The sequence below is a fragment of the Tasmannia lanceolata genome, unplaced genomic scaffold (genome assembly GCF_043159265.1).
Source record: "Tasmannia lanceolata isolate RefF3 unplaced genomic scaffold, GAP_Taslan_0.1 ptg000048l, whole genome shotgun sequence".
Taxonomy (NCBI): Eukaryota; Viridiplantae; Streptophyta; class Magnoliopsida; order Canellales; family Winteraceae; genus Tasmannia; species Tasmannia lanceolata.
In genome coordinates this window covers 526,412-540,571 of record NW_027518725.1, presented here as the reverse complement: position 1 = coordinate 540,571, position 14,160 = coordinate 526,412, and the positions used below count along the sequence as shown (strand labels likewise).

General features: G+C 39.4%; 1 protein-coding gene and 1 pseudogene across 2 annotated transcripts; one reads left to right on the top strand and one right to left on the bottom strand.

The window, feature by feature from the left end:
• The first annotated feature begins 1,867 nt into the window (after nt 1-1,867).
• LOC143864263 (B-box zinc finger protein 21-like) lies at nt 1,868-3,855 on the top strand. Of its 2 annotated transcripts, XM_077375171.1 has the most exons (5): nt 1,868-2,020; nt 2,140-2,345; nt 2,586-2,689; nt 2,918-3,161; nt 3,395-3,855. In XM_077375171.1, exons 2-5 carry the CDS (start codon nt 2,157-2,159, stop codon nt 3,632-3,634), a joined length of 777 nt encoding a protein of 258 aa, XP_077231286.1. In that variant the 5' UTR covers nt 1,868-2,020; nt 2,140-2,156; the 3' UTR covers nt 3,635-3,855. The 2 variants fall into 2 exon arrangements, with proteins under 2 accessions (XP_077231286.1, XP_077231285.1); XM_077375170.1 differs by having other exon boundaries at nt 1,872-2,345.
• Nucleotides 3,856-5,658: 1,803 nt separating this feature from the next.
• Nucleotides 5,659-14,160, bottom strand: part of LOC143864433 (flotillin-like protein 4) — a 36,847-nt pseudogene continuing 28,345 nt past the window's right edge.

Genomic DNA, 14,160 nt, shown 5'->3' with positions numbered 1-14,160 from the left:
TAAGGCTCGCGAGCCTGACCGAGCCGAGCCTGGTTCGAGCCCGAGCCGAGCTTTTGAGCTTAACGAGCCGAGCCGAGCCGAACCTGGCCAAGCTCGGCTCGGCTCGTTTACACCCCTACTTACACCATAGGATGATCCAAGCCGTCCATTTGATAGGCTGCAATGTAAATAGATTGTGCCCAAAAAATCATTCCAATAGGATGATCCTAGCCCTATGATCTGTAGTGGAACTGCACACTATGGAAACTTCTATAGATCGGTGGGTTAAGGTCATCCAATGAAAATGATTTTTGGGGCGCAACGTATTTACGACGTACGTGGCCTATCAAATGGACGGCTTGGAACATCCTATGGCGTAAGCCGTACAGTACTTTTTGAAAAATACTTGACTATGCAGGCTTACACCATATAACATGTATATCGTGTAAACTTATGAGTCTTATATGGGGAAGTGATATAACTGTCCCCCCTTTTTTTTTAACTTGGAACAGCCAGCTCCAATGTATCCATGACTGCAGAGGGGACGGGTGCACTTTAGGTGGGAAGGATTCAACGGCCCTTATTGCCACGTTCACTTGTTTATCCACAACCTAATAAGACAATCCATAGAATGGTCCTAACCCTCGGATCTATAGACACTCCCTCTACAAATAGGAGGGTTAAGATCATCCTACGGGAATGATCTACACAGGACAACTATTTATGTTGTGGACAAATGATCATTCTAGGAAGTGGGCCCATTATACTTTTTAAAAAACTTCACGAGCACACAGCATATAAAATATCCTCTTTTAGATGGGATGGATAGTGGGGACCATTGCCTTATTTATAATCATATATGTTCCCACCCATCATATACTAAACCATATTGCCCTAGAATACAAGGCACAAGCTTATCTGATAACCAATAGTTTTAATGTGATTATCTAATAATTATTTTAATCAATAATCTGATAGATTTACACTAACTAAGGTAGGTGTACGCACCAATGAACCAAGATTATAATCACTACGGGTTCACATGGTAATTTCACATTACCATTCTCTTCAATTCAATCTATTCATGGACCCACAATCAATGAAAGCTTATTAAGTCTAACACAATCAACAATTCACAAGATACATTATACAAACATTTATAGATTACATAGATGATTTGTATCGGCATTTGATCTATGGGAGGGATGGAGGGTAGTTTGCTTCAGTAGGAAAAATCGGCCTCGGATTATTCAGCGTTGGGAGGTTCCTCTTTTTGGGAAAATGGAAATTGAATTTTGATGGTTCGAGTTTTGGAAATCCGGGTCCGGCTGGGGTTGGCGGGTTGCTTCGTAATGAAAGTGGTGGAGTTGTGTGGGCCTACTCCGGCCCTTTGGGGAGATGTGATGCCTCGGAGGCAGAAGTGATGGCGGCGTATCATGGTATTAAGAGATTAGATAGTGAGTGTTTGGATAATACCATTGTGGAGAGTGATTCCCTCAATGTGATTCGATGGTTAAAAAGAGTAGTGTTGCCTCCTTGGAGATTTTTATCCTTTTTTGATGAAATTGAGGATCAAATATCGGGTTCGTCTATTACCTTTGATCACGTGGGGAAGAGTGCTAATGGGAAGGTGGATGGATTGACTAGAAGTGGGGTTGACCGTTTGGAGTTGGAGTGGCTCGATTTTTTTATTTTATCTTTTTTGTTATTTTGTTTTTTTGTTCATTTTCTTTCCGCGTAATTTTGGGTGCGGTCCATCTCCGTCCCCTTCCCTTTCATAATGTACTTCTGCCATTTAAAAAAAAAAATACATTACAGAGATGGAAAGTGCTCTCTTTACTCATATTGTTATTTATTAAGTTTGAATAGTGTATTATATTTTTATGTGTGGCATGATGATACTACCACCCCTTCTTATTTATATGGATAATGAACAGAGCCCGAGGAATGGAGGGATTCGAAGAAATGGGAAGCCATCTCAGCCAGTGGGGTGGCAGACTCCAGACTCGAGAGCATAAAATCCGGGAATCCTGATCTCCAGGTCCATGACTCATTACACCCACCATCTATCCTATTTTATTCCCTAAAATCCAACTTGATTTTGTTGAGATTCCTTTGCCTTCTCCTCATTTTCCCTGAAAAACCCTTCTCCTCCTTCAGCCATTGGTGTAAGAAGGATGAAGATCATGTGTGATGTGTGTAATAAAGAGGAGGCCTTAGTGTTCTGCTGTGCTGATGAGGCCGCCCTCTGTGATGGGTGTGACCAGCGCGTCCACCACGCCAACAAGCTCGCCGGAAAACACCACCGCTTCTCGCTTCTGCATCCTACTTCCAAACAAGCCGCCCCGCTATGCGACATCTGTAAGGTAAATCATCCTTTCCCTTCTCCTTCTCTTCTATATCTGTCTCTGATACCACTTCATGGAAATTATGACCATGACTGGCTTGGATAACACTTGTTGGGAGATGGGACCTTGGTAAAACTCCCCCTAATAAGCTAGCCTAGAGGGTGCACAAGTCCTTATAAGCCCTTCCACATCAATTCACTTTTCCGATGTGGGATCTTTGTCAATCTAGATCAGTCAACCATCATTTCATTTGTGCAGGAAAGGCGGGCGTTTCTCTTCTGCAAAGAGGACAGAGCAATCCTTTGTAGAGAATGTGACCTTCCCATTCACACAGCCAATGACCTAACCAGAAAGCACAATAGGTTTTGTAAAACAAACCATTACTCCAAAAGCTTAAGTTGTGCTAGAGTTGGTGTTATTTAATCTTTTATACTTCAACACTCCCCATGTGACCCCCTTTTTCTGGGTGCTGGGTTTCAAACTCAGGACCTGCCATTAGGCAATTACTCTATACCATGTGAAACAACCAATTAGTCCAAAAGCTTTAAATTGTTAGAGTTGGTGTTATGTAATCATTTATACTTCAACAGGTTTCTCCTCACTGGCGTCAAGATCTCCTCCCTAGCTTCTCCTCCTTCCCACACCTCCTCCTCCACCTCTCCTCCCCTTCAGATCTCTCAACAGGCCACCAAAGTTACATCTTCTGAAATGGCTTCCACCATAGAAGAAAACCAAGAAATTTCCCCCACCAGCATTTCCGAGTACATCGAAACGTTACCTGGCTGGCATGTGGAAGATTTACTTGATAGCTTTGCCATGGATGGTTTTTGCAAGGTTTGCAGAACATCTCTCCTCCAAACTCACTCTCTTATCTCTCTTGCATGAATTGAATTGGGTGTTTTTGTTTGAAATTGTAGATTATCAAAGTGTCAACGCAGATTTCTTATGATGTTTCTTAGGATACAAAGTAGACTGTTTTTCCGAAATCCGAATTTTCAACTTTCAAGTGTTTTTATATAGAGAATCTCAGTCTTATTTGGGTATGTTGGTATGGGTTTTCTCTGCAGACAGATTTTCTGTTTCCATTTCTAGAGGCGGATCTCGAAACCAATTTTGGTTTGGTTTCTGAAGAATTTCCAATTTGGGTTCCTCAAGTGCCTCAAATCCATCCTCCTCCTCAGTATGGAATTGGGTTCAAAGATTTCAAAGAGGCAAGTAATCCCAAGGCCAACAAAAGGTGGAATAATGAAGTTTTGTCTGTTCCTCAGATCAGTCCCCCATCCAAGAGATCTAGGACTCTTTGGTAAATCGAATGAACATACAATCTTTTGCTTTTCTTCTTGCTCTCTCTATCAGACTAAATATTATATAACTAGTACAGTCTGTGTTTGTTTTTTCTGTTTCCTTTGCTATCAAAAAAGGCAAACAGGAGAGGGTCCAAAGAATCTTTTTGTCCGTGTGACCAGGTTGGGGTTTGTACTTATCGATTAAGTCTCCTAAGATGCTCTCTTTTTACAATTCGAAGCAATGAACTCTTCTTCTCTAGGAATGATAGATGCAAGGGCGCCCTTGCATAAAGGCCCTAAAAGGGCTCTTGATTGGATCCACATCATAAAGTGCAACCAAATTTACTTTCTCGACAACTTTAAAAAGTCACTCGAAATGACATGGATCCAATCAAGGGCCCTTTTTCGGTTCTTTATGCAAGGATGCCCTTGCATCTATCATTCCTTTCTACTCTTTATTATCTTTTTTTAATGGAATTTAGTATTGTGAAAATGTGAGTTGGAAAACCTAAAGATAGTCTCTAATGTGAAAGTTCCTTGAAAATTGTGTTATCTTGGAGAAGCGACTTATGGCACCATTTGACATTTCTCATCAGATATGTACGATGAAAAGGACCAAAATGCTCTCTTCTTCTTCTTTAATTTTTGCTGATTTTTTTATGTACACTATGACGACCACCATTGCAACTCGAAAGAGGAGGAGGAAGAAGAAGAGGAAGAAAGCGAGGAAAAAGACAAAAAAGGAAGGAAATAGGAGGAAGAAGAAAGAAAAAATAGAATAAATGCCTAAAAAATGGAAGCTGCCAAAAAAAAATGAAAGATGCAAGAAATATGGAGAAGGGGAAGAAATAAAAAAGAAAAATCGGCGCCAGAAAAAAATGGAGCACACGGGAAAAAATGAAAAAAAAAAAAAAAAAAACAGAAGAGGAAGAAGAAGAAGATTTATGTTCGACTAAGTCAATTTGGGTTTGAATGGGTGAATTTGAAATTAACCAGGTCAATTTGGGTCCAAATTACCCAGTCAAACCTAAATTCACCTAGCTGAACCCAAACTGGTCGAACCCAAATCTCCATTCTTCTTCTTCCTCCTTTTTTCCCGGTTTTAATTCTTTTTTTTTCCCTTCTTTTCCTTCATCTTTTCCATTTTTCTTGTGTCTTTTTTTTTTTCTGCATTGATTCTTATGTTACCTTCTTCCTCTTCCTCTTTTCTCCGTCTACCTCTTCTATTTCTTCTTCCTCATCTTCCCGCTCTTCTTCTTCTTCCTCCACTTTCGAGTTGTAGGTCGTCTATAATACAAAACTAGAAAAATTACAGAAGAAGACAAGTGCATTTTGGTCTGTTTCATCATGGGCAGACATGAAATCAAAACAAAAGCCATTCACGTGCTTCCCATCCCTAATCAATAACTAGATCTAAAAGGTCTTTAACTTAATTGGACAGGAATTGGGCACAAATACCGAATCAGTTGAATACGATTCGGATCCATATCCTAAAGCCTGAAGTTCTGCTGGATTGGAAATAGAGAAGAGTCAGCCAATTGGTAAGACAGAAACTTGAGAGAGAGAGAGAGAGAGAGAGAGAGAGAGAGAGAGAGAAACTTCACTCCTTCGAAAGGAGGGATAATGGGTTTGATTAGTATAATGAAAATTTCTTTATTAAGATTAGTTCATTTACAACTAGGCATTAATCTAACCAATTAGGCTAGATACTTGTATGTTTTCAAGATTAATTTTTAATTTATAAGCATTAGTTATTTATTTGTAAATAGATTAGGCATATACAAGAGACTGATTTGACCGAATAAATTTCGTAGACTCGATCTCCGAAGGAAAACCAACTAAATACAGAAACTCTTACAAAACCAACTAAAATAGCAACTAAGTAGAATGAAAATCAAAAGAACATGCTACAAAAATGTAGAAAAGATGCAAACTAAATTTCTACTCTTTTGGTCTTCTAAATCAAGATAAGAAAGAAACTATCTGACTAAACATCTAAGTCCCACGAAATTTTTTAAAAAAATGAAAAAATAGCTGATGAATCATTAAACTTCTGATGAATCTTCTAGCGTGCCCATCCATGCCGGAGGCAGCATCCCCGTCTGCTCGTGCACAGTCTTAAGCAATGGCGGTAACATCTTCTTATACACACCCGCCACCTCCTTCATGCCACCACCCACAACCTCGCCGCCATTGCCATTCGTCCAAACACTAATCTTTGGTTGTAATCCTTGTATGGCCCCCGCGTTGATCTTAGCCATCTCTTGAAACAATCCCCCATTGATCATTAAGTAATCCCTCAAGTTCGCATAATTTCCATCTAAGACCTTGAGTAGTGTGCTAACATAGATGCCTTGTGCCTGCGCGAGTGCCACTAGCCCCTCTGCCTCCTTTTGCTTCGCGTAAAGCTCCCCTAAAGCTGTTCGCTGACGAGTGAAGAGGGCTGCCTCTGCAGCCACTCGGCGGGCTTCCGCCTCCTTCTCCCTCTGAGCAGCCTTTTGCTTCTTGTAGAGCTCCCAATTTGCCTCTTGCATCTGTTTTTTTTTTTTTTTTCAAAAAATAATTTCAAAGATTAAGGGGATATTTGGATACAAGCAAAAAAGGGTCCTGTATTAAAATAATGTTTTTTCAAGGTGGTAATATTTACAAGAGGAATGCTTAACTAAAGGCAGCCCTTCCAAAAACCCAGCTGCAGGGGCGCCCTTCAGTTTAGCACTCTATTTGTAAATAGAATATTAAGGTCTCTTAGGAGTCCATCATCTATATCATCTACAAAATTATACTTCTACACTATGCATACAACCTCTTACTTTTTGTTTAAGTATAAAAGATTAAATAACGCCTTCTCCAACAGCTTAAGCTTTTGGAGAAGTTGGTAATTTAACATGGTATCAGAGTGTTACAAGGGGGCCGCATGTACCACGTGTAGGCCAACCCTAAAAACGAGGGGTCACACGTGAGGGGGAGTGTTAAAGTATAAAAGATTAAACAACACCTTCTCCAACAGCTTAAGCTTTTGGAGTAACCGGTAGTTTAACATGGTATCAGTGCAAAGGTCCTGAGTTCAAACGTCCTTGATAGCAAAAATCCACATGCAATGGCCAAACCCAAAAGAGGGGCCCCATGTGCCACGTGTAGGCCAACCCTAGAAAGCACGTGAGGGGGAGTGTTGCAGTATAAAAGATTAAATAACGCCTTCTCCAACAGCTTAAGCTTTTGGAGAAGTTGGTAATTTAACACTTTTTACATAGTAAATAAAAGGCTACTCACATTTGCACTACCCTGTTTTAATAATTGCAAAAACTCAATTTGTCATTTTTTTTTAATTAGCTTCTACGAGCTTTTGGGAACTGCAATAACTTTTGATGGCTGATTAAATAACAAAAAACAAGCCGAGTTTGAGCAATTATCAAAACTTTAGAAAAATGAATAAAAAAAGGTAAGAGGGGTGGTTGACTAGAAAAGGGGTGGAAACATAATTTCCCTTAAGGCCCTGTTTGGATTGTAGGAAGTTTTTGAACTCTAAATCGTGGAAAGAAAAATTTTACCCAATAAAAATAACTGTATCGGAAAATTTTCTTACAATCAAAACAGAGCTACTAATTTTTTTCCTAAGCAAAAACAAAAGGGGAGGCAATGCTGTCTTCTTAAGGAAAAAATAAGCCAAAAAGGGAGTGGAAATATAATTTCTCAAATAACAAAATCATACTTACCCTGGTCTCATACTCAACGCTAGCCTTACTAAGAAACTCAGCCTTGAGCTTCTCTGTCTAAGTCAAAGCATTCCTCCTCTCCACCTACCTTTGCAACTCAGCCTCTCTAATCGCCACCGCCTTCGCCGCCTCAACTTCCGCCATCTGTGCCTGTTGGGCCCGTGAAGCCTTCTTGGTCGCCAACTCAGCATTCGTCTCTGCCAAGTCAGCCTCCCTTTGGTTCTCAAAAATCTTCACCTCATATTTCACCTTAATCTGTTTGCCCTCTGCTTTTAGAGGGGTTAGGATGATCCAATGGAGCTGCTTTTTGGTACACACCTTATCTATGATAGGGCCTTGCAAATGAATGGTCTGGATCACCACAAAAAATGTGGGACCCATGTGTTTCGGCCCTCAAGCTCATATAAGCTATATGAGCTTCAAGCTCACAATCATTTTCATCTCTCTCTCTCTCTCTCTCTCTCTCTCTCTCTCTCTCTCTCTCTCTCTCTCTCTCTCTCTCTCTCTCTCTCAGATTTGTGGCAAACGGTGTCTGTCCATTTTGCCCTCCACTTTTGGATGGGTTAGGATGATCCTATGGAGCTGATTTTTTGTACACACCTTATCTATGTAAGGGCCTTTCAAATGAATGCTTTGGATCATCCTAACAATGTGGGCTCACATATGTTTGGGCCCTCAAGCTCATATAAGCTATATGCGCTTCAAGCTCACAATCATTTTCCTTTTATATATATATATATATATATATATATATATATATATATATATATCTGTGTGTGTGGTCGAGGTTTCTAAGCTATAGCTCAGTCTGGGCAAGCCACTATAAATACACCATCTCCATGTTGTTTGACTTATCCACCCCATTCATTCCATAGAACCTCACATAGATAGGGTGTTCCTAACAAACCATCTCCATACAATCATCCTAACCATTCGACCTGTAGAAGCACAAAATGGACCCACTTTTTAGTCGTCCATTTTAAACCTCCACAAATCAACGCTTACCATCATCCTATAAAGATGATTTCTTAGGGACACCCTATCTATGTTACGTCCAATAGAATCAATATGTAACATAACCCAAACAACATAGCTACCTACCCTATTTATATGGCTTGCTCAGATAAGCTATCTGAGCGGTAGCTCAGAAACCTTTTCCCATATATATATGAGAAAAGTGTTTCTGCGCACGTGCGTGGGGAGCTCCCTGCGCACAAGTGGCTTAAAAAGCCACCGATCGGTCGCTTTTTGTGGACTCCGCAGAGGTGGACCCGCCATACGAACCAATCGGTGGCTTTTTAAGCCACTTGTGCGCAGGGAGCTCCTTGCGCAGAAACACTTCTCTCTCTCTCTCTCTCTCTCTCTCTATATATATATATATATATATATATATATATATATATATATATATATAATACAATAAGCTAGGATGAAAAGAGAAGAGTTTTTTCGATTTTTTTGAAGTGAGAATTACACCTCACATTTTTTGACTTTTTTAAACAAATGCACCCATTCAACTCATATAATTTCAATCCTACCCCCCTCCTTTATGGTTTTTTAATTAAAAAACTATAGGATGATCTTAACCATCCGATTTAAGATAAGAGGAATTATGGAAACATCTATAGATTGGAGGGCTAGGATCAGTCTATGGAAATGATTTTTGGGGCACAACCTATGTATGTTGTGTTCCATCACATGGACGGTTTGGATCAACCTATGACGTGGTCCGTACCGTTCTTTGTCGGCCCGTGCATCGCACGGGTTTTTTACTAGTATATATATAGAGAGAGAAAAGGTTTCCTACACACTTGTGTAGATAAGTTACCTACACACTAGCTTAAAATACAGTGGGGGCTCACATTGTTTGGGTGATTCAAACCATTCATTTGAAAGATCCTCACATAGATAGGGTGTCCACAAAAAATCAGATCCATAGGATCATCCTAACCATTCAAACTATGGAGGCAAAAAATGGACTAATTTGTGAAGGTTTTATACACGTCCATTTTACCTCCACAAATCGTAGGGTTGGGATGATCCTATGGATCTGATTTTTTGTGGACACCCTATCTCTATGAGGACCATTCAAATGAATGGTTTGGATCACCCAAACAATGTGGGCCCCACTGTATTTTAAGCTAGTGTGTAGGTAACTTATCTACACAAGTGTGTAGGAAACCTTTTATCATATATATATATATATATATTATATATATATATATATATATATATAGAGAGAGAGAGAGAGAGAGAGGAAAGGGTTCCTGCTAATGTTAGCATAAAACAAGGTGGGCCCACATTGTTGAGGGGATCCAAAGCATTCATTTGCAAGGCCCTTTCATGGATAGGATATACTCAAAAAATCAGCTCCATTGGATCATCTTAGGGCGTCCATTTGTGGGGTGAAAAAATGGGCAGATTAGTGGACAAATAGTATCTGTCCATTTTCACCCTCACAAATGGACATCCGATGAAGATCCAATGAAGCTAATTTTTGGTACACACCCGATCCATGATGAGGCCTTTCAAATGAATGCTTAGGATCAACCCAACAATGTGGCCCACCTTTGTTTTACGCAGGAACCTTTTTCTCATATATATATATATATATATATATATATATATATATATATATATATATATATATATATAGGGAAACATGTTTCTGGTCCGCCGACTAGAAATAGAGTGGGCCCACATTGTTTGGGTGATGCATGCCATTCATATGATGCGAAGATAGGGTGTGCCCAAAAAATCATCTCCATAGGATCATCCTAAGCCTTCGATTTGTGGAGGTTAAAATGGACGGGTTTAAACCTCTACAATTCGGTCAATTTTAAACCTCCTCAAATCGAAGGGTTAGGATGATCCTATGGAGATGATTTTTTGGGCACACCCTCTCTATGCAAGGGCCATCAGATGAATGGTTTGGATCATTCAAACAATGTGGGCCCACCTTATTTCCACGTTCCAGAAAATATGAATGGTAACTAGAGACTCTTTTGAGCATATACTTCCAACTTTCATGTGCTAGAACGTTGGCCACATTTTGTAAAACAGTGTGGGCCCACCCTATTTCGGAATTCTTGGAAGAATTCCTTACACAGGAAGAACGAGTTACTTTCTTTGATCTTCCCAAGAATCTCTTTTACTTCTTATTGGTCACATGGAGAAGGGATTTGTTGATACCGTCCCTGTCAATGACCTGGCCAATCCTGAACACAGGCAGCAGGAGTTGGACCATCATGGACTACACAGGTTCCATCCACCAGTGCACATCTGAGCAACGATGGGTAAGTTCTGCTGTCATACTTATAGAATTGCTAATTCTGAAGCATCAGTGATTGAGCATGGCGGATATGATGTGCAGATACTCAAAATATCTGGACGACTGGTACCGCTCCCAAAACAAGAATTCTAATAGCAAATACTACCACTCTCATCAGTAACTGTTGCTCGTATGTATCCATTTCACGATCTCGCGGGCAAAAGTTCCCTTATCGAGATGGGGGTTTCACATTTACTCAGGGATCAATGACACTGTAAAAGTAATAAACGTTACCAACCCCAGAAGTGGGGTGCATTTGAATTTCTGTTGTACTTCATATGTTCATTGTGCTTAATACTATGGTTTCAATTTTTAATGAGGAAAAATGTAACTTGTACATATAAAAGCCGCCAAATAGGCGGAGACACCTTTTTAATTACACGTAGTACTAAGATTTCATTTGAGTCCGAAGTTGATTCCCTGTAAGAGTCACAGCCCCCCCATGAGGCCGTTTAGCATACAGCTTAAGAGTCCCTGTAATCTGGGGCATGTAGAATTCTCACCATTAGAGCATAAATAAGAGCTTTTCGGTCACTGTAAATTCATTCTAATATTTTCTGCGTCTATAGTTTTAGACAGGTTTTAAGCTTATCAAAAGCAGGAAAGGTTTATGTGAATTTTTCAAGTGAAGTGATATTGTTCTATAAACACTATTCACTTTATTAAACACTGTTCAATGGCTGTTGGCTTACATGGTTTGTCACTTTTTTATAGCTAGTTAGAAAAGAGTAAGGCTCTGTTTCATTTCTTCAGATGTAAAGTAGTTATGCACTTAAAAATGGGCGTAAATATTGTTTTATGCCCATTTTTTGTACTTAAAAATCGACGTAAAATTTATTTTGTGCCTATTTTATATTGAAAGAAACTAGGTGTGCAACTCTGACGGGTTCAACCCGATTTTGGCTCGGGTTGGGCTGGGTTAGGGTTGGGAAAAGCCAACCCGATTTATTTTCAGGTTGGGTTAGGGTTGAGCCCTTGGCAACCCGACCTCCCTCCTCTATATTTTTCATGATTTTCTTAGGATTAAGTTTTTTTTCCTTGTATTTTTTTGTTTGGTCCTAGATGAACCCAACCTGAATCAACCCGACTTAGAGGCAGGTTGGGTTAGGGTTGACAATCCTCAACCTGAGGCTCAGGTTGGGTCGGGTTAGGTCTGAGGAAATGCTATCTCGGGTTGAGGCCAACCCGACCCAACCCAACCGGAGTTGCACCCCTAAAAGAAACAGAGCTTAAAGAGAAGAAAGGACATTATTAAACAAGGGAGTGTAGATATCATTTCAATTTAGAATTCCCCACCCTTCGTGGAGAGCCTCATTTTGTAGAGTTTTTTTTTTTTTTTTGTTTTGGAAAATGGATTTTGTGGTGTTTATAGGCTCGGTAAATGTAACCATTTGATGAACATCTTAAAATTGGGAAAGTTCAGCTCTGCTTCTTTCAAACTAAAATGGGCTTTGTACGTACGTTGGTAATTTATCTACTAGTGATGCTAAGATGTAGGGCCCAACACCTAAAAATCATTGAGGCCGAAATATATAGTAATGAGTGCTATATTAGTTTGGGGAAATTATATATATTTGCCCCTTTTTTTACTTGGAACTGTCCCCTGTAGTTTGAAAGAGTAGTCATAAATATGCTAAAAGGGGCTGTCCCGAGTAAAAAAGGGGCGAATATAGTGGGGCATATATAGAGAGAGCCTACTGGCCAACAAAACAATGGACCTCACATGAGTACTAATATGATATATACTTGTGGGCCTAAGTTTTTTGGGTCCAACAACCAATATAACCAACGTATACTATTGGGGGCTCACATGAAGGGTCCGATGGCCAAGAAAATTAATAGACCCCACATGTATATTCAGTAATAATATACGATATAAGGCTAAGTAGAGCCTCTCTTCAAAGCAGGGGTAACAGGTTCAACCTGAAAAAAAGTCGGGTTGGGTTGAGTTCAGGTCGGGTTCGGGTTGAGTTCGGGTCGGGTTCAGGTTGAGGGCTTGGGCAACCCGACCCAAGTGAACCCGACATTTTTAATAATTTTTTTTTTTTAAGCTTAAAATCTCGGGCTAGGTCGGGTTGAACTCGGGTCGGGTCAGGTTTGGGTTGGTAAAAAGGGTTCCTCGGGTCGGGTTGGGTCTGGTTGAACCTCGTCAAGTTGGAGCTCGGGCCAGGCCGGGCCGGGTTTGGGTTGAGTAGGGTTGGGATCGGGTTGGCCTCAACCCGACCCGAGTTGCACCTGTAGTAAGGTTGCATACATCTAGCCCTCTCCAGACCCCGCAATGGCAGGAGCCTCGTGCACTGGGCTGCCCTTTTTATGAGGCTAAGTAGGGCCCATATTTCGATTGATGGTTCTATATGATTTTACCTGATTTTTCTATTTTTAAAAGTAATTATTAAATTTATTTTCTTCTATTAATTTTTTATTAAGTTAATATTTATTTTATTAATATTTTTATTTTGGTAATTTTATATTTTTATTTTATATGTAAAGGTTTCAATTATATCTTTTTGGATTTTATATCAGTTTTTATTACACATATTTACTATTTGCTCATGATTCATTGGTTTAAATTATTTCCACATGGAAAAGTAAGACATTTATCTGAGATTTTTAGATGAAATTCCTTCTTCTTTTTTTCTGAAAGGGGTTCATTGAGAAAAAAATGGTGCTATCTTTTCAGATTGGAAAGATCTATCCACCCAAAAAAAGCTTTCCCTAAAACAATCAAACAACAAAAAAATAATAGAAATTTGGAAACTATTTTTTCCACCACTTTCATGCCAACCAAGCATGCCTCAATAGAGATCTTTCTCGATGAATCCCTTTGCTCCTCATTTTAGAAACTCAAAGAAATTATTTCCATATTTGTTCAAAAAGATTTTCGTATATAAGAAAAGATTTCAATTACTGTGAGCTAAGTAGAGTTGAGCCACAAGAAGTGCAATTTGGGCTGTGTTGGGTGAGCTTTACTATAAAACGAATTGGAGTCAACCCAAAGTCGACCCGATATTTTTAGTAAAAACGTAGTCCGAATTTCCAAAGGCTACTGATATTATTTTGATTTTTGCACTAACTCACCTGGTATTTTCTTTCTTAATTTGCTTCATAGAGCTTTTTTGGAATTTGTGATAGCAATTTACAGCCGGTTAAAGAGTAAGAGACAAGGTGACTTGGTGAAATTATCAAAATATTGACATATAGTAGTGCAGATATCAGGGTCAAAGAACAAAGCCTTAATTAGTGAGCTAGAGGCACACTTAATAATTGATTGGGTTTAGTTCAGCTGCACACGGCAACCCAACAGTTGCAGTAGCGACTCAAGGTCCGAGGCATGGTTTTAAATTTCGGTTTCGGTATGCATTTCAGCCCTCACCAAAACTGAAATTTCAGTCGAAATCAGGTACACAATTAAAAATATAATATTTATTTAATACCAAAACCAAAACAGAAATTTCAGGAAAATGGCTATATAATTATAAAAAAATTGAGATTTTTGGGTTGAA

Coding starts and splice junctions, on each gene's coding strand:
- LOC143864263 (XM_077375171.1), top strand. CDS start 2,157: ATGAAGATCATGTGTGATGTGTGTAATAAAGAGGAGGCCTTAGTGTTC. Junction 2,346..2,585: donor CGCTATGCGACATCTGTAAG/GTAAATCATCCT, acceptor TCATTTGTGCAG/GAAAGGCGGGCGTTTCTCTT. Junction 2,690..2,917: donor CTAACCAGAAAGCACAATAG/GTTTTGTAAAAC, acceptor ATACTTCAACAG/GTTTCTCCTCACTGGCGTCA.